Source organism: Ursus arctos, unplaced genomic scaffold, assembly GCF_023065955.2.
Source record: "Ursus arctos isolate Adak ecotype North America unplaced genomic scaffold, UrsArc2.0 scaffold_7, whole genome shotgun sequence".
Taxonomy (NCBI): Eukaryota; Metazoa; Chordata; class Mammalia; order Carnivora; family Ursidae; genus Ursus; species Ursus arctos.
Genome location: NW_026623089.1, coordinates 76,052,127 through 76,072,950, shown reverse-complemented (window position 1 = coordinate 76,072,950; position 20,824 = coordinate 76,052,127). Strand labels below are relative to the sequence as shown.

Sequence of the window (20,824 nt, the reverse complement as noted above, 5' to 3'; positions counted from 1 at the left end):
CACGGCCAAATAGGAAGTAGAGTCAGTGACTAGCCTGAGACAGCTCTTTTGTCCCTAGAACCCTTACCTGCTCTGGGATCTAACTTTCAAATCGGAAGGCATGGTTGAATTCGCCACAAATTCCGCAATTCTAGTTCATGACTAATTCAAAGCGTAATTTCATTTTAAGTGTCTGTTGGATGTTTACCATCCCCCTTATAGTACGTCTGCCTTTGATTTTTGAGATGGAAAGGGTTTAATTTTGTCCAGCGTGAAGCACACTCCACCGTGGGCTTACACTGCTGCACTTGCCTGGGAGGGAAGGGCCCTGAGCCGAGCGTCGCTGCAAGGTCCCCAGTGTCAGTTTCCGTGCAGGCTGGCTCGGAGGGAGGGCTCGGGCTTGGCACCGGCGGTCACATTGCTCTAGGACTGCAGGAGCCTCTGGGGCAGCAGCTACTTTGCATGAACTCTGTTCTGCTTTGGCCTCCTGCGCTCCGTGTCATTCCCCTGAGCTCCCTCGCAGCCATGAGGCATAAGAAAATTGCTTCAGAACGAGAAGAGCCCATGGAAACCCTTGCTATGGATTGTTCCGACACGGACAGTGACTCCACGCTGGGATACAGTGATGATGAAGATTCCAGTGATGAAGTTCAAAGAGTCTCAGAGTCAGTGCATAGAAAACTGTGTTTGCAGATATTTGGGGTGTTTTTCATGCTCTCTGATTTCACTGAAAGGAATTTCTAACTTCTCCAGAAAGGCTTAAAAAGAGAACCCTACTTAACTGCCTAGGTTTGCCTGTAATTACTCATTAATCAACAGCATGTTTGTGAAGTAGCCGATAATCTGCAATAGTAGCTACTTGCCCAGTAGTACGTGTTTATTAATTGTCAGCTGCAGTCAACTAACACACAGGTACCGCAATGGATGAGTAGGAGGTTTGGTTTTTAGAGACAAGGTGCGTGCTGACCTGGACTCTCGTGTAGATACAGCTACGGTACTTACTATAAAGAAGTGTGCTGAGCGTTAAGAGGCATATGTGTTTGGTGATGTTTTTCATTAAGGATATGGTACATTATCTTATAATTCAAGTTATGAAATTATCTTGTGGTTAGCATCAAATGAGACTTTCAAAATCTCCCATATTCTTCTGCTGGAAATGATCATATACCGTGAGCTGATAAAAAGTAAAAATCAAGGAAATCTGTTTTTATAAATAACATGATCTCCCCCCTTCCTCTTTCTCTCATCTAAGCCCGTATTACATGAAGCCCCTGCTAACTGGGCAGGTGTTCTGTGTGAAACCAGTATCCTAGCAGCTGTGTAGGGATAGAGAGAAGTTTAATAACCACATGCAGCTATTAGGATATCTGTAATAGAGGAGTATGTAATGTTTTGTATCTCAATCCACATATTTGCTTGGACCCTCAAAGGAAATAAGCAGACACAGTAAGTCACAGTATCGTCAGCGTCTATGGAGTAATAATGTCTTATTAGAAGTTTCCACCATCTCTCCTAAAATAAGGTGTTAGCATATGTCAATACTAGATCAGATAGCATTCTGTCTCTCATGGGAGTAGGCTCTCTGAGTCCACAGGGACAGCGTTTCTAGATACCTGCCTAGACAGGCATAATGGCACGAAACACCTTAATAGCAGAGATACAATGACAGCGTAGTGGCAACATGAGTTTGGCATTGAATGAACTTGGCATTTAATTATTGCCTATTGTAACATTATTATAAAGCCACATCACAGGGCTAGGACATAGCCACGGATAGGAATTCGAACACTTTGAGAATCAAAATGGTTTATTGAATTAGCTTTGCGGTTGAGCACCCACAAACCTATGAATGCTATTTTTATTGACAACTAAATATATTTTTTATGGTGACAGACATTCTGAGTACTTACTGTGCTAAGTCATTTTGCATGAGAATGCATTTAGGTTTGTTGTCCAGCTGGAATCTGGTAGCAGAGTGTATAAGGAGTGGACTTTTCTGGGCAGACGTGAGCTCTGCAGCCAGCCAGCTCCATGTTCAAATTCCAAAGCAGCAACTCACCAGCTATGTTGGACTCTGGGTGTGCTACTTAACTTTTGTCCCCTGTGTACGTTTGAGATAAAATACCCCCCTCTGCTGTCTGCATTAAGTGAGATTTGTGCAAATCACCTAATACAGTTCCTGACATATGCTAGGTACTGAAAAATGGCAAATATTATAATCTAATGGTTAATATATTGTTTTTCCCCACCCTATGCCTCTTTTCTTTTTTGATATATGTTACTTTACTAGGTACTAAGCCTGATTGTAGGCCATAACTTACAGATTTGCCTTTTTAAAATAAAATACTTCCAATTTCTATTGACTATGTTACTCTTCTGATATTTTATTTTTCCCCATCTGTATTTTAAGCTATTTGTATTTTCTTTTTGTTGCAAGAAAATTGCATTCACTTTAAAAAGTATATCCAATTTAGTCCTGAGAACATAGTGAAATTTTAAAATGTTGCAAATTTGTGATGAATTAAAAAATAATATGCACAGAGAATATATTCAGAAAAAAGCATTATTTTGTATATATTATGTTTTTAAAAACTTTTTGAGCAATTTGTAAATTGTCAAGATGGTAAAATATTTTAGGAAATTCAGATTTAATAGGATGTTTTCTATAAAGCTGTGTTAGGTGTTCTTTTGGTTTTTTAGACTAGCAGCAATGTGTAGTAATGTACTACTGCAAGCACTACCTAAGAAATAAGTCATTCTTGGAGCACCTGGATGGCTCAGTCATTTAAGCATCTGCCTTCAGCTCAGGTAGTGATCCCCGGGTCCTGGGCTCCAGTCCCATGGCGGGCTCCCAGCTCAGCGGGGAGCCTGCCTCTCCCTCTGCCTGAAGCTCCCCCTGCTCCTACACTCTCTCTCTGTCAAATAAATAAAACCTTAAAAAAAAAAAAAGGAAAGTCATTCATATGATTTATGAAAGACCTAATGGGCATTACTGATGTTTTCTGCCCATTGTCGTGTCCACTTCACTGAAAATTCCTGCTCAGAAAGTAGTCATGGAGTTGAAGATATATTGTTCCTTTGGAGCAGAAAGCGTATCTGTGGTCTGTTGGGGGGAGTGTTTCGTAAGCCACTGGACCCCGCGGCCGCACCGGAGGTGAAAGAACCAGAATTCCCAGAAGAAGACGCTGCTGTCCCTGGGCTGGGCGTTACGGCAAACTTGAACTCCGCCGCATTTAATCCCGTCCAGGGAGTGCGCACGCTCACCATTCCCGCGTTCCAGGCTTTCGCGTCGCTTGTAGCTTCCCTCGTAAAACCGGGACAATGTGAGTCCAAAGCCTGCTCTCTGCTCGTCCCACCCACGGGCTCGAGGCTGTGGTGCTTTGCCATTCTTGTACCACACACACTTAGTAGACACCTCCTGCATACCCCTGCATTCGGGGTCACATGGGGAATGTAACTAGCCATGGACCCTCCCTGCCCTCCTATGGTTTAGTGGGGGCGGGGGGATAGAATCAGCAACCAAGTGACCCCACAAATACGTGTACAGATTACAAACCGTCATAGACACTTGGGTCGAGAGCTATATCAGGCCATGAAAACAAATGGGTGGAGAACCTGGTCTAGTTAATTCTCAGCAGAGAACAGAGGCGGCCAGTTTGGCTGGAAGGTGGGGACGGTTGGGAGGCACTGGCAGAATCCTGCTGGGGGCTGAGGAGATCGGAACGGAAGTTGCCGAGTCCAAAGCGAGTTTAGTATGACACGTGGATTAAAGATACACACTCATCGATAGTGTCTCTCCTTTAATAGCAGTAACCAGTGAGAAACAGAAGAGGAAAGATTGCTTTTGTAAGAGAAAGCAATGATATAAAACACCCAAGAATTCTTTAAAAAAAAAAAAAAAACCCCAGACCTAGTGAAAAAGATTAAGAAATTCTACTTACAGACCTAAAACTAGCTGTGAACAAGTGGAGGGTGATGTGTTGTGATTGTATGGAAATTAATATAATCAAAAAGTCCTTCTTCTGAAATCAATGTGTCAATGTAACACAACTCTACCAGAATCCCAATGTGGGTTCCATCGGAAGTGGAAACATTACTTTAAAGTCCCTGTGAAATATGAATGCTTAAAAGCATCATCAAGCTATTTCTGAAAAATAATGTTAGTAAGGGGGCACTTGTTTACCAAATCCTCAATGCTAATGGTTACTATAAAACAACTGTAATTTTCTTCAATTTTTTAAAGTTTTTATGTAAGTCATCTCTACACCCAGCGTGGGGCTCAAACTCATGACCTCAAGATCAAGAGTTGCATGCTCTACCAACTGAGCCAGACAGGCACCCCACAACTATAGTTGCAATATCATGGGGGGTAGCAACAGTGAAAGACATACCAGTAGAAATTCCTGGGTTCAGAAATATATGTGAAAATGTAGTGTATTTTGAAAAAATAAAAATTCAGTGGTTACATCTTTATTTTTAAGACTTGAAAAGCCCATTATTAGAGACCATGATATTTGGATTATGATTTTTAGAATGTATTATTAACAGTATATTTTTTCTGTATATTTCTCTGTAATGTATTTCAAACTTATATTTATCATGATGTTAACTTTGAAATTTTACTTTTCTAGGAAAAAGAGTACGTTTTCTTGTGCAACTTAATGTTTCTAAACAATGGCACTATGACATTTTTAGTAGCTCAGAATGAAATGTGAATGTTAATTTACAAAGTCTGTCTTTGACCTCTGGGTAAGACAAGAAATAAGAACACATTTTTAAAGGTTTAAGAAGTTCATAGATATGCCTACAGTGACAAATTGAATATTGCCAAATAGTATATACATATTTCAATCAGAGCAATTAAAATTTGTCAGATAATCTTGAAGAACTGAGAACTCTGGTATTGGTGAATAAATGTGTGTTAGAAGTTGCCAGAAGTGGGGCGCCTGGGTAGCGCAGTCGTTAAGCGTCTGCCTTCGGCTCAGGGTGTGATCCCGGCATTCCGGGATCGAGTCCCACATCGGGCTCCTCCGCTGGGAGCCTGCTTCTTCCTCTCCCTCTCCCCTGCTGTGTTCCCTCTCTCGCTGGCTGTCTCTCTGTCACATAAATAAATAAAAAATATTAAAAAAAAAAAAGAAGTTGCCAAAAGGTTAGCCATTTTAAAACAGGGTCTCTAAGGTGATAATTGAAACAGATCTGTTGTTCTCAAGGTTATAATAAAAAATTCATACACAAATGGGTTATTCAGTCCTCAGAAATCCATCTTCAGGTCCTTTAAAACTCTCATTACTCACGTCATTACCACCCTCATCGTTATCCAGTTAATTCCTTAATTCCCCAAAAAGCACAGGGAATGAGGATATAAAATTTTGTTTCACTTGTATAAATGAAACTTTAAGATTGAACATTCTAACTCCTGGATTATAATTGTAGGATTTGAGGGATTAATGGCAAGAGTAAGGTGGTTCCACCGGATGAAAAATTTTGAGACATGAACAAGGCGTAACCCTGGGGATGGATAGATCAAAGGGGTCTACATAATTCACTGTTTCCTGAAAGTAATCGCAATGAACAATTTTCTTTGGTTTTAAAAGTATTTTACTTCAATCTCTCTCTCTTTTTTATACAGGGAGGATGTGAGGACAGCAAACGTAATTGCCGCAGAGGCTGTGACCTGCCTTGTCATCGACAGAGAGTGAGTATACTGCCTTATTCTGCGCACTGTGTGCTCCAGTCCATGACGTGCATAAGTTCTCGGAATTAGACATTGTTTTATGGAGTTACTAACACTTGTTATTTTTTCATTTTAAAATTAGTTGTGTATTTGATTCTCATTCCCTTGTATATTTGATTCTCATTCCCTGTTATTCTTGGAAGTGGCTGGCTCTGCCATTCTAGCCTTGAGAGTGTCCACAGGGTTCTTAACCAGGGTGAGACCCACCGCAGTTAGCTCGTTTACACGCATGGGCCATCATGCAATGTCACAGAAATGTCGTCAGGATTCATGAGACACATGAGGAAAGCATGGGTCCCAGTGTTCTTTTTTCTACAAGGGAGGGTCTTAACAACGCTAGCTATTTGGGTGAATTTTTAGAATAATAATAATTATTACTGCTATAGAATATGTAATAATATATTACTAGTATTATTATTATTAAGAAATGGATCATTCCTTCGACATATTCTAGTTCTCTCTATTCTCCCATCCCCAGACTCCTATAAGGGAAGCATTTAAGGAAGATACTTTTGGAGAAACCATCATTTTAGACGTAGTCATATATTTAGGGTCATGCCAAGTGTGTTCGATGATGCCCATCCCTGTTCCTTCTCTCCATCTGGCTTTGCTAGTCTCATTGCCTGTGTGCTTTATCGGTTCAACTACAAATATCCAATTACTGATGCTCCAAGGGCCTGGGTAAAACGTGTGGGTGCGATCTGGAAGCAGTCCTCCGGACTCTTCCTCATTGCCATGTATGTGGAGAAGCGTATCAGAAAAGCCAAGTGGCTAACCCAAGGGGAAGAAACGCAAAGCACCCCTTTCGTGCAGGAGGAGAGCTGGGATGGGCTGTGGGTGTCAGGGTAGCCTGCCCCTGGGGGCCAGATGTGAGCAGTCCAGAATAATGGAGTTGCCTGTGGAGCTCAGCAAGCTCTAGGTGGAGCAGGATCCCACCTGATCCAATGATCTCAGTTCCAGAGATCCTCGGCTCTGGGTCACTAGAACCAGATTAGTGGCACGACCACAGAACGGCATGTCCATGAATGTCTCTGACACAGATATTCTTTATCTGGTCCCCATAATCCACCATTACCCAGTTGTTTCCTTCGTTTGCCTAACATCTTACTGAGGATCTACCATGTACAAGGCGTTGGGTTCAGTGCCATGAGAAGAACCAGAAGAGTAGCACAGATCCTGGTTTTGGGGGTTTGCTTCTACGAGAGAAGATGTGACCTGTGTCCAAGGCAGAAAGTGGGAAGGGTCCAGAGTGCACACCTAAGGGAGTCCAGCAAAGGGAGCGATGACGACTCATAAGAATCAGGGACGTCTTTGTGAAAGGGCACAATTGGATGGATCTGGAATACAGGCAATAGAAATAGTGTGAACAGCACAACAGTTCTCGTAAGTGACCACTGAATCATGTCAGCTGGCCGGAGGGAGGCCGTGTCGGGGCGGTTGGCAGAGGTGCTGTGGCAAGTGAGTTCACAGACACGTTGGGGCTGGTTCACCAAGAACAGTCAATGTTGGGACGAGGGTAACTGAGAGTTTTATGCAACAAAATAGTGTCACCATATTGCTATATTGCTAGACTGATCTGAGAATGCCGTGTAAAATGAATAAGAGGCATCTGTACATCCAGTGGTGGTCATGAGACCTGTTATAGGAGGACTGCATTAGAATGGAGAGGTGAACCCAGAGGGCTTACTCCTTGACTGAATGTAAAGGGCATAGAAGGAATTAGGGGTGTACTCAGGATCGAGAAGATCCACAGGGAGTATAAAGGAATCCATTTGGGAGGAGAAAAACCAGTAAATAACACCAAAGCATCAGCTATCATAGCTGTGCTGGAAACCTCACAAGCCAAGAGAAGATTCATGAGAGGAAGGATAGTCAGCTGTGTTCGGTGCAGGTAGAAGCCGAGAGGTATACAGATAGAGGGGAAGAGTTTCAGTCAAGTGGTGAGAACGGTGTCCAGCCTGGAGGGAGTGAGTGGGCACTGAGGAAGTGAGAACACCCAGACTAAGGGCTCTTTCTTTCAGGAACTTGGTAGAAGCTAGGGAGGGACATTGGGAGGGGGAGTATGAGGCATTGGTGGGCCCTTGGAGGGTGTCCTCGTGACGAGTACTCATACATATCCAGGAAGATGGAGCAAACGAAATACTGGAGGGAATATTTGTTGGAAATGGGGCCACAGGGGAGGAGATGGTGGGCAAACAAGGAAAGAATACTTGGAGAACATATGTTTCTTTTTTTTTTTTTTTCTATTTCTAAAAGGAGAGGTAGAAAATTTGTAGAGATATAGATAGATAAGGAAAGTTATGAGAATTCAGATGGTCTTGACTTGCCTCTAAAATATAAAGCAAGAGGGGTGCCTGACTGGCTCAGTCAGTAGGGTGTGCGACTCTTGATCTTGGGCCCATGAGTTTGAGCCCCACACTGTGTGTAGAGATTACTTAGAAGTAAAATCTTAAAAAAAAAAAAAAAAGTCTAAAGTGAGAAAATATGGCCAGATTTTCTGAGGCTGTGGATGTGCCAGGTGACTGGGGTAGACAGGTAATCATATTGGTTTATATCCCTACAGTTCTTTAATAATTTATGAATTTCCACATCCATGGGATCCCAGCTGGGAGGTAGACGGGATGTTCAACAGAAGAGGAAGCAGAAGCCCATAGAAGTTGAATAACTTCATAAGATTTCCTGGTAAACAATAAGCCCAGATTAATCAGAGAAACAAACTAGATAGGATTTTTGTGGGCCTTCTGGTCCTGCTTCTTCAACTGAGTTAAGTGAGGTCCTGAGGAGTGGAGGAATGCCACGTACCATACACACTTTTGCGCTCATCTGGTTTTCTCTTTTTTTCAAACCTATTCATATATTGTGGGCACTGGGCCGTGCATGGGCTTTGTCAAATAAAACCCAGTAGTTGAATCCTGACTACACCATGTTTTGAGATTATGGGCAGTTACATAAATTCTAAGTCTCGGTTTCCCTATCTGCAAAATGGGTTAATATTATCTAAACTTAAGCTTGCTTTGAAAATCAGTTTATCATATGTGAAGGTCCATGCATATCACAGGATGTATAGTAAGCATTCAACAAATGTGCTCTCCTCTTCTTAAGGAAGGCACAGAAGCCCCTCTGATTTAGCAGTTTTTCTATCCGGCAGAAGTTTATCCTTAGGAATATATACAGAGGGTACCCCTTGAGAGAGGAGAATTATAGAGAAGATGGCCTGACTGTAGAAGTCAGAATGTGCGTATCTTAGAGGAGAAGAGGGTCTTCCCACTAAATGTTGAATTCACAGCTTAAAAAACAAACCAAACAAACAAACAAATAAAAAACCATCACCACCAACAACAAAAAACACTGTAACTGAAGCCTGCTGTCAAAAGCCTGCTGCTGGAACCTAATTTATGGCCAATTAGGGGAGCACCAGGGCTTCATCCCGTGCAAACAGATGGCAGACATTAGAACTGTCAACAAAAGGAGCTTCTTTCTCAAATTTACAAGCGAGGTACCATGTTACATAAGCCAGTAATTATGCTTTATCATTCCAGAGGGAGAGCAAAAGAACATTATTGTAACTAATCATGTCAGAATTTCTTTTAGAAAATGCTCATTGACAAACTAGAAAATGATTAACAGATACATGGTTTTCCCAGAAGTATTCTCCAATGATTAGATTCTTGCAGCCTCATCATGATCTTAGTAACTATCTGCAGTGATTCTAGATTTTGTGAAAATTGTCTAAAAAAGAAGGATATCTGTCTAACAGAATGGTCTATTTCCATTATTAAAATTTTTGAATATTTAAAAAAATAACTAGGTGTCTTTAGCACCTCTCATTTTGGAATCCATGAAAATAAATAAATGTAAAAGTAAGGACATCACTGTGTTCTATAATCGGTTATGCGATGTCTACTTCTTCTTTGGAGTGACTTGTTGATGAAGCTAGATCTTCAAGGAAAACCATTTATCTTTTGACATGTTGAGATCATTGTTGAAAACAGTAGCATAACCACTAGTAAGTATTAAAAGAGTTTTATATTTCTCCCCAGGAAATGAAGATCTAAGTTAGAGTCCTAACTCAATCCCTGATTTACTATGTAACTAACTTCCCAGATGTAGCCATACTGGTTATGAAAATTAAAATATTTTCTTACTGCTTGGTAAATAGCAGTGGTCTGAGCTCCCTGTGGGTGCCTTGTACTCCCCTACTGCCCTGGTCATCTGATGCCCCCCCCCCCATGACTCTCCCAATCTCTCCTTGATGCAACAACTAAAAGGTGACTTCTGGTAGACCCCAGTACTAGTATCAATTCTGATTGGCCAATTCCTGTGTCATACTGTTAATTGTTTTGACTATCACTCCTGGTAATCTCAAGCTAAAATAACATCTCATCACCATTGGTTTTCAAGCTTCTGTTTTACCAAATCCATCGTTTAAATAAAATAGAAAGAAAGCAGGAACTTTTCTGATTCCATGGGGGCAAAATCTCTGGAGTACCCAAAAGTCTTCCCTCTGTCCCTCTAAATCATTCCAGGTGATGCCTAAGGTCCTCAATGGGACTCCAGGAGTCACTAAAATAATTTACAAACCACATTTGGCTAACCTTTACATCACTGGATTTGGGATATTTCGTCAAACTTTGGAGTCAGCTGTGGCTTGAGACAGTTGTCCCTGAGACACAGCTGGGGACGGAGACCAAGAACTAGCCTAGAGGAAGTGCAGTGTGCTGAGGCATAAAAATTATGAGATTAGGAGGGAGTCTCAAATATCAAATTATAGGACATTGCACATGGCACTTTTAGAAACCGAGCTATCCCTGTAGATCAGGGAAGCTGGAGGGGATGATGGTTCAAATTTTTAACCTCCTAGAGCTCTCGCTGCCTCATTTGTAATAGGCATATTCATGCCATGTGTTTAAAAGAACATCAAGCCTCTAGCTATGGGACTAGTGCTTGGGAAGCAACTCATAAGTCTAAGGATGGCCCCCAAGACCCATCAAACATAGGAAAGCAAATAGGTTACCAAGACAGATTGGACAATGAGAAAAAGTCACTGGAACTGATACACTGGTACATTCTCAGTACCCAAATGAGGTCCTAGGTATCAAAATTGGGGTTAGAACTAGACTATAGGAAATTTTACATGTATTCATTAAGAAAATTAATAGTGAATGTCTGCATCCTGTCTCAAATACCCAGACTCCTGAAATAAACAAGACACAAATTCAATACAGGTCTGAAAACTGAGTATGTAGGGCGAGCTCAGCGACACCTCTGTGTCTATATTAAATTTTTGTTTGTTTCTTTACCAGTGCTGGTAGCAAAACCTCCTACCTTCTGATCACCCAACCTTCCACCCATAGATCTTCTAGTACTAGTTTTCAGTTCTTTAGCTAACACCGACATCAGTTTCCAGAGATCCTGCTTCTGATCCTGGCCTCTGCCCATATTTCTCCCCAGCCTTCTCGACTCCGGTGGGTTGATACCTTCACACACACACACACACACACACACACACACACACACAGCTTTCTGATTTTGATCCTTGTTCTTCTTCTACTCTTTTTTTTTTTTTTAAGATTTTATTTATTTATTTGAAAGAGAGGGAGAGTGGCAGAAGGAGAGGGAGAAGCTGACTCCCCACTGAGCAGGGAGCCCGACTCAGGATCCAATCCCAGGAGCCTGGGATCATGACCTGAGCCAAAGGCAGTTGCTTAACCAAACGAACCACCCAGGTGTCCCTTCTTATGTCCACTCTTGCATTCTCTAGGACTTCGCTTTAGCTTTGCATTAAGTTGGGTAGTAGCGCATTAGAAATTAAGATGGTTCTGTGCAAGAGTTACTTGCATTTTGATGACATACCCCAAAGGTGGAGAAATCCTAAAAGTCCAAAAGATGTTAGTATTTCCAGTGCCGTGAGAGAGGACAACAGGGGAAGGATTTGGAGACAGCAGAATCTTTCAGGCATCCTTTTGACCCCACCAGCCAGGTCAGTCTCACGAAGGCCTATGCACCCATGGTATTTGTCCCCCTTAGGTCTCCTGTGTCCTCCTTATGTAACTTGACATTCTGTGTCCACACGATAGGACTATAGGGACCACATGCCATGTTGCTTGTGTCACATTGGTTAACTGATAGGGTGATAAACTTAAAATATTTCACAGCCTCAGGCTTTCCTACAGCCTAAATGGATTTATCTTGGTTTCTTTTCCAGAATGAAATCTAGGGGTGAAGTGAGGATATTTGCAGGCTGATCACAAAACCAAGTATGCCTTACTAGAATTGTATCAGCTGTGATCTTTTGGGCTTGTCTTTTTATGGAGCTGTTATTGATTGGTATGCTTTATAAAAAAAATATTAAACAGGAAAGATAAAATCCAGAAGTTTAGAAGACAGACATTATATTTGTTCAGTTCAATGATGTGACTTGAATTATAGCACGCCCTGAGCAAGCACGATCTGACTACAAAATAAGCACGTTTCCACTAGAAAAGAAGTATATAGAGAGACCATTTGTGGTTTTAGTAATGGAAAGAAGGGGATGGGGACAGCAATTTGTCATGTGTGCCTGTCCCAGTGCTTTAAAATGGTAGACCTTCCTCCTGTCCTCACAGACACAGTACACAAGCATCACTGGAGAAGTCTGAGAAGACACAGTCTCTTGCTCTATCCACCCAACTAGAAATGACTGGCTCTCTGCTATATGTCAGCCATTCAGACATCTAGTGGCTGGAGGTCTAAAGGCAAATATGTAAATATTATATTGCTTATTTTCGCACCTATTGTATGGATCACCTCCACCTCTCATCTGTGAAGTCACAAACCCATGGAGGCTCTAACAGTACTCCTTTGAAGCCTTTTGACTATGTTCAAAATAAAAGCAGTCCAATGTCATTAACATGTGGGTAGGCCATTATTCAAAATGCACTAAATTTTTTGTTTGAAAACCATTGTTAAAAACTTATAGTCAGTGGATTAGTTGGAAAGTCATAGCAGAGATTTAAGAAGGAAAAGTAGGAGGTACCTCGCAGACTGGGGCTTGACAAACATTTTCCATAAAGGATGAGATCATAAATATTTTCAACTTTGTGGCCTATTGTCTGTCCCAAAAGCTTAACTCCACCATTTGGCCCAAGAGTCACAGTTTGCTAACCCCTGTTACAGGTCAGCTTGCTTTTACAAGTGATGAAATTGGGTCCGCGAGTGTCAGGTGCACTCAAATCACATTGTTTAATACGAAGAATGAATCAAGATGGTTAATATATTTACATTTTTGTCTTCTAACATTGTATCTTAGAATTTTAGAACTTAATGAAACTTTGAAAAACCTCTCTTCCAAATTCTTTAGAGACGAGAATGGTGAGTTCCAGAGGGAATATGGACTTTTTAAGTTTTTATTTGAGAGAGCGAGAAGGAGAGAGGGAGAGAGAACAAGCAGGGGGAAGGAGAGGGAGAAGCAGGCTCCACACTGAGCATGGGGCCTGATGTGGGGCTCAATCCCAGGACCCTGAGATCATGCCCTGAGCCAAAATCAAGAGTCAGATGCTGAACCAACTGAACCACCCAGATGCCCCGACTGTCCAGTTCTTTAGTGACAGGGATGGGATTACAATGATAATATCTCATAACTGGTTCAGTGCTTTTTCACCTGAATCATGTTATGATTTAAATTACCGAGATAGAAAACTCATGTGTTTATTAATTCAATAAACACATAGTATCCAGTCTGTGTGAAGCCTTGGGGTCAGTGCTGTGAAAAATAGAAATGCATAAAAAGAGATAGTTGGTTCAAGAAGCTCATAATCATGAAAATGAACGAACAGTATAATGATATTATAAGAGTCCACCTGAAAAAGAAGAAATGGAGGGTGAGCAAATTAAGTGTCTGCTTTCGGCTCAGGTCATGGTCTCAGGGTCCTGGGATGGAGTCCCACATCGGGCTCCCTGCTCAGCGGGGGAGCCTGCTCCTCCCTCTGTCTCTGCCTCTCGCCCCTTCCTGTGCATGTGCACTTGCTCTCTCTCAAATAAATAAAATCTTCTAAAAAATCTCATTGAATTAAATCTGAAACGAGTTCTACTACTTTTAAGAAAAATGATTTATTTGTGTGTCAAATCTTTGAGTTCCAAATAGTCTGCCAACCTCCCTGCCTCTAAACCCCATCATGGCTAGAGAGTTGAATCACTGAATTAAAATGACAATTTGATCATTTCAGTCAATTGATTTCATTAAGAGTATATGAGCCTACACTCAACTATTTCTCCGACCTTCCATAATAAGTTGGGCTCTCCTGTCATTTTTCACGATACCATCCTCCCCTTGCTGTGTGAGATGTTGACGACGCTTGTCTGTCTGTGTTGACTTGTGAACCACAAGCTTGAGGAGGACAGAAGCCAGGCTGATGATGTTCATGCTGTCGCCTCCGTTCCCCGCACGTGCCCGGAAGTGTACTGAGTCCTCACGCGGTATCTGTTGGAATGAAGGGATGCTCAAAGCTGTATGGATCAGGGTCCAAGCAGGAGAGAAGCAGCACACAGGAGTCTAAACAAGAGAAGTTTGTTATGAGGAATTAGTAACTATAACAGGGGATTGAAGTAACAAGCTAGCAAGAAAGGAAAAGAGCTATAGAGAGTACAGAGATAGTAGATGTAAGTAGTCACTAGCCCTGGGCCTGACAGAGAGCACTCAAGGAAGACACCCCTCAACACTGCGGACCCTCCCTTTCCCCTCTGCAGCCCCCTGCCCTGCTGGGACTGGGAACCAGACCTTGCTACGGAACAGGGGTCCTGAAACTTGGCACTACAGAGATTTGGGGTCAGAGAGATGGTTTTTATGGGGTGTGGTCCTGTGCGTTATAGGATGTTTATCAGCCTCCTGACTCCTACCCACCAGGTGGTAGTAACACTCCCCAACACCCATCAGCAGGACAAGCAGAAGTGTCTCTAGACATCGCCCAGTGTTCCCTGTGGGGGCAGCATCACCCCAGGTGGAAGGACACGGCAGTGGTTTGCACAAAGACAAGAGATTCGGAAAGACAGTTGTACAGCAGTAAGTGGAACATGGCAGGAGCAGAGGATCTCGGAGTTAAAGACCTGAACGGTCAGTTGGACGGGTGGAGTGTGGGCAGAGAAGACATGAGGACAGATGATGAAGAAATCTGCTATCTCAAACAAAAAGAACAGGGATTCTGTCCCCTGGGCAGTGAGGAACCCATGGGAGGCTGGTGCTGCTGCTCCCTGTGTTTGGTTTTGAAGGAGGGGAATGGAAGGTTGATTCCAGTGGGATGGAACTCAGGCAGGGAGGCTGCTAGGAGATTGCTGTACCCACCCCAGGGATTGTTCACCGGAGTCTGAGAGTCTCCACGCCACCCCAAGACAGATTTGGGGGAATAATTCAATGCAGAGATAGAGAAGTGCCTCGATCTTGGGAGGCGTGGGGGATGTCTCTCACAGATGGCGAGTATGGGAGCTACAGCGGGCTGAGGTGAAGCAATTGGTCAACGCAGTTGTGGGTGTGATGGGTTCCACCTGCCCAAGTGGTGGTGTTCAGACGGAGAAGTGCATCAGAGGTTAGAAGTGAGATCGTTTCCTGACAATCAGATGATGAATGGAAATTGATGTTGGAGTTCACAGTTAATCAGTTTTAAAATATTATAATCACAGCTTTGGCGTTGTTAATTACAATGATTGTTTCGCCTTACCTTGATGAATAAATAATTCATTTTCCCCCATAAATGCTTAAAATCTTCCTGTACTGCTGCAGCTTGCGCTCCCCTCCCCGCTCGGAGGTCTCAAAAACTAATTATTTAGAGATTCAGCAATGTTGCAGGAACCAGTTTGCATGAATGAAGAAGAAAATCTGTGAACACTTTGTTCCCACATCTGAAAAATCAGTCTTAATGTCTTCAATTAAAAAGGCAATATTTGGAATTCTCTTTAAAGTCTTCTGTGCGGTGTTTATTTGAGGAGGGGATCGTAATGCTGCTTGGGTCCTAGAGATAAAGCAGGAAGGGGAGTGATGCCAGGATCCGCATCTGACAGAAGCTTAACAAGCAGTTTAAAAATCAACAGTGTCATCATTAAGTTTGGAAGTGGAATTCTGCATTAAATAATCATGTTGCCTTTTTTTGTTTGTGTTTGGTAGAGTTAGGTGGTTTTGCTTATTACTTCGGGAGGCACACTTCCCTGGTAAGACGGTTATTACAGGCCCAGCTGGGTCATAAAGATCTAAGACTTCCCTTTTTTTCCCCCAATATGTCTAGCAGTTGGTACGCATTTTGAAGCTCAGTGTAGACACATGAATTGGATTAGCATCAGCCACAATAACAGTGAACTCTTATTCCCGACTCGGCTTTGCTTAAAGAGGGGCCTTTCAGAATACACCAGTTTGGAGGGGGTTTTAATGGTCACATTATACACATATACATGCCACAGTCATGTAATGGAACTAGTATTAAAACAGAAACCAGGCTCGCGAAGGCAAATCATGATTTGGTTATTGACAAGCCTGTTGTCATCCTCCCTGGCAAACTGGACGTGTAGTATATTGTCATCTAGGTGGGAGACCTGAACTCTCACTGAGGGAGAGCTTTTATTTATTTATGTTGCATTATTTTCTCTCCTCTTGTTTGTTTTGTTTTGTTTGTGCATTTTTAGAGAGTCAGTGTCGGGTGATAAGCATCATAACTGCACGTTGAGAAAATTGGAAAGCACGGGAAACTGTAGCTATAACCCTGCCATTCAAAGGTCACTACTGTTAATATTTTAGTTTATTTCCTGAGTGAGATCACACTGCCTTAGTCTGTTTTCCACTTTGTCCACATACAGGGACGGGATACATAAATACACACCTAGAGATAGGTATGTAGATAGACAAACTTACGTTGTCCATTATTTACATAGGGGCCAATCACAAAGCTAGTTGAGACTGAGAGGTTGATGATAGATACATATGCACATAATTTCTCTCAGAGCAAACATACAAAGGATGCCTTTCCTTCTCTGTTATAAAGGTAAACTTGGCTCCAGACAGCCGGAGTGTCATGTTGCAAAGCACACAGCTTTTAAGTCAAGAAATAGTGTATGAACCTGGTTCTGCTTTCAAAGCGCTTACCGCATAGACCGTTCGCAATTTACCAGGTTAATTAAAACATCTCGTGAGCACGATTCGAGTTTCTCTCTCTCCTTAGTTTCTAAAATGTGCTTGACCATGTAAGCTCATTTCAGTTTGTAATTTTTGTGAAGAATTCATTGCATACACCTCTGTCCCTCTTAGGATGTATTTCCTTGAGCTCCTCAGTGGTGGAATTGCTGGCTCAGAGGGTATGCATGTTTGGACATTGCTGTGTAGAACCGTTCTCCAGCTCACTCCCCAGTGGCAATGCATGAGAACATCTGTTGCAATGACTCTGACCAGCTTGACATTTTGGTTAAATAGTCTTAAATGACATGATGGGGCAAATCAGCCCGGGGCATGAAATATGTCAGCATCCAAGAGTCGGTTTGATATTTATTCTTCTCCTGTAATTGATACATGGAGCCTAGTTATTTTTTTTTTCATTTTTGCAACTACTTTTTCATCCTGGAGAAGAATAAACACATTTAAAAGGCTTTGGAAGATCGTGAGAGCAGAGGAGGACTCAAATAACCTTTTTCTGAAAGGTCAGGAGTAAATAGTAAAGGCTAACAAGCTACCTGGAAAGGAAGAGTAGACAGGGAAAATTAGAAATCATCCAACTGACCAGTTAAAATAGAAGCCAAAAATTATGACATGAGAACGCCCCCATTCAGAGATGATGCAGGTTGTGGTCATCGGTGGGGAAGAAGGACAGGAATCCAGAGAAGTTAATACACGAATTTCTGACCATCTCAATATGATGCCTTTGTTTTACTATTTCATCTCAATCCAACCTCACAACATCCCTATGGGGAAAGAGGACATAAAGTCCAGAAAAGGAAACTGAGGATCACAGTGGGTTCAGTGACTTTCTCAGAGCCACACAGCAGATCTGTCTGTTACACCCTTTTTATGCTGCTGCTTTTATGCCGACAAGTCAAGGGTCCATTGGCAAGCTAGATTCCATCAATGGAATCTTTTTGAAAGAGTAGAGTGGGAGAAACTGAGGCAGAGAAACCAACTGGTGCTTCCTAGATAAGGCAGAGTGTCGATCACCCAAATGAGGCAGCGACAGTAGAGATGACAAGGAGGAACAAAGTTAGGAGAGGTCACAAGGATAGACTCGATGAGCTTGGGTAAAAGTGAAGAGTCACACACAACACCAGGATGTGTGGCTTGCATTGCTGGTGGAAAGATAACTGCATTAAGGGAAGCAGTTTAGATAGCAGCAAGTCTTGACGGAAGGGGGCTCGTGCAGTGATAACTGAGTCGAGCTTGAGGTGCTGGTGAGAGAGGCAGGTGACACGGAGCACAGGGATGTGTCTCAGTGTGGATCTGGAGCATTTAAGGATAGAGGTGCAGATTTGGCAGCCATCAGCCTGGGATCCTAACTGGCATGGAGAAGCCAGCTGAAGTCTTCAGAGTAAAGGATATTTTCCAGGAGGGCTTAGGGAGAGTGTAATGAGAGTATTGTGTAAGAGCTAGGGTCCAGCGCCAATCACACTATCATATGCCAGATGGACTGCTTCTAGCTCTGTGGTCTCAGGCAGGCTACCTAACCCCTTAAGCTTTACCCTTTGTCTCTCACTCCCAACCAGGAGACCCTGATGATGTCTGGAGACATCTGTTAATTGTCACGGGTGGACTTTCAGGGGGGATCCAGTGGACAGAGGTGAGGGGTGCTGCTAAGTGTCCTGTGGTGCACGGGACATGCCCTACAGTGGAGAATGATCTAATCCCACATGTCAGAAGTCCTGAGCCTGAGGAAACCTGCTATAAACCTTCTATAAAGTAGGGATCATGGTGCTTCCCTCATAGAGTCGTGGTGAGGTTTCTGTGAGATAATACAGCAGGAAAACAAGACTGAACCTGTAAGCAGTAACTATTTCAGAAAAATAAGCCAATCCATTGCACAGGAAGAGAGGGCAGAGGACATAGGTCAGGTGACTGCTTGCCTGTAAGGGATGGCGGAGGGAGAAGTGTGTGTGGTGCGTGCTGAGATGTGGCATGGAGGAGGAGAAGGGTCCAGAATGAAACATCAGAGAAAGGCACAGAGCAGTTTAGTATGTTGTCATGGTTCCTACTTCATGGCTATGCCCAAAGCAGCTGGTCAGCAGGGTCATGGATCTCAGGTAGGTGACCGAGCTTGGGACTGGAGGGAGACCACTGGATTCTAATTAGAAAATTAGTGATGGCCTTGAGGAGAGAGCTGTAATAAGAGTGAAAGAAGAATGGGACCAGAATGCCAGATGGACATAGGTTGAGAACTCCATGAAAAATGGCACTGAGAGACAGGAAAAGCAGTTCGTTCGAACTAGCCAATTGGTCACAAAGGTTAGTGTTGTGTGTTAGGATTGGGGAGGCCGTCCTGTTTATAGGCTGAAGGGAAGAAAAGTCTCAAGGGGGACAGTGAAGTGGTAAGAAATGTTGTGATTGGTGGAGCCAGAGTCTGGAGGAGAGAGATGAGAGTTTGTAGTCAGGGGTAATCAAAGGTAGGGTTGCTTTAGGAAGATACTGGGAGAGAAATATGAAGATAATGTCACCATACTTCAGGTCCAGGGAAAGAAATGGAAACCAAGAAAATACCTTTTTATGAACCTCTGAAAAATTACAAATAGAACTATTCTTTTTTTTTTTAAGATTTTTTATTTATTTATGTGACAGAGAGACAGCCAGTGAGAGAGGGAACACAGCAGGGGAGTGGGAGAGGAAGAAGCAGGCTCCCAGCGGAGGAGCCCGATGTGGGACTCAATCCCGGAACGCCGGGATCACACCCTGAGCCGAAGGCAGACGCTTAACAACTGCGCTACCCAGACGTCCCTAGAACTATTCTTAAATAGCCCAGACACATAAGAAGATGTATGTTCTAAATTGCCCTTAATAGTTCATGAACTGAATTGTCTTCCCCAGATCTTCACCCCCAGTGTGACTGCATTTGGAAAGGGGGCCTTTACTAGATACTGGAGGTTGAATGAGGTCAGAGGGTGGGACCCTCATCTCAGAGGACTGGTGTCCCCATGGTAAGAGGCAGAGGGTCAGCAGGGTACACACACACAGGGAAGGCCCCTGAGGACATGGTGAGAAGTGCCCATCTGTAGGTCAGGAAGAAAGAATTCACCAGAAACCACCCCTGCTGGCACCTCGATCTTGGACCCCCATCCCACAAAATTGTGAAACAGTGGACTCCTGTTGCTTAAGCCACCCGTCTGTAGTAGTGTGTTATGGCAGCCCTAGCAGACTCCTCTCCTTCATGATTGGAACTGCTATAGATAACACGCAGTAGGAGAAATAAGATGATCTGTTAAAATAAAAAAATTTTCTGGGGCTCCTGGGTGGCATAGTCAGTTAAGCTTCCAACTCCTGCTTTTGGCTCAGGTCATGATCTCAGAGTTGTGAGAAGGAGCCCCCCATCAGGCTCCACGCTCAGCATGGAGTCTGCTTGAGTTTCTCCCTCTAACTCTGTCCCTTCTGCTTGTTCTCTCACTCGCTCACTCAAATAAGTAAAATAAGTATTTAAAAAATAAATATTTCTTTTAAAAAATTGGATTAACCATGAAGGAAGGATGTGAGAAATAGCAGATATGTGTTACCAAATCCCAGCCCCAGCAAACAACCAGCTGGCTTCAGCTTTCTGTGTTGAGAGAGAAAAACGGTGTGAGTAATGGTTGGGATTATGAGTGTTAGAGTCACGTTGCCTCCATACAAACCCCAACATTGACACTTACTGGCCCTGCGACCTTGGGTAAATTACTTACTTGTCTTAGCCTCAGTTGCTCTATCTGTTAAAGAGGGAAGCTCCTATGAATTAGTTTGTACACCTCATAACACATACTAGTTATTGTTTTCATGTTTTGCTTAATGATTTTGTTATTACTAGATTCTACAAGCATTAATTAGTGACATTAAAGGATATATTTAACTCTTAGCTCCTAAATGAAGATTTTCTTGTTAAGTGTTCATTCTCTTCCCAGTCCTGTAATGAGAGCAGAAATAAAAAGTCTACTGAC

General features: G+C 42.7%; 1 protein-coding gene across 3 annotated transcripts in view; it reads left to right on the top strand.

Annotated features, from left to right (window-relative positions):
* PRKG1 (protein kinase cGMP-dependent 1) overlaps positions 1-20,824 on the top strand; it is a 1,185,830-nt gene that overhangs the window by 1,042,793 nt on the left and 122,213 nt on the right. For 2 of the 3 annotated variants that reach the window (XM_026503976.4, XM_026503975.4), the window contains exon 8: positions 5,609-5,674. In XM_026503976.4, coding sequence (XP_026359761.1) covers positions 5,609-5,674 — 66 coding nt within the window. Of the gene's footprint in view, positions 1-303; positions 645-5,608; positions 5,675-20,824 lie in introns of those variants that run through there. The other variant, XM_044386021.3, reaches the window with a different exon arrangement.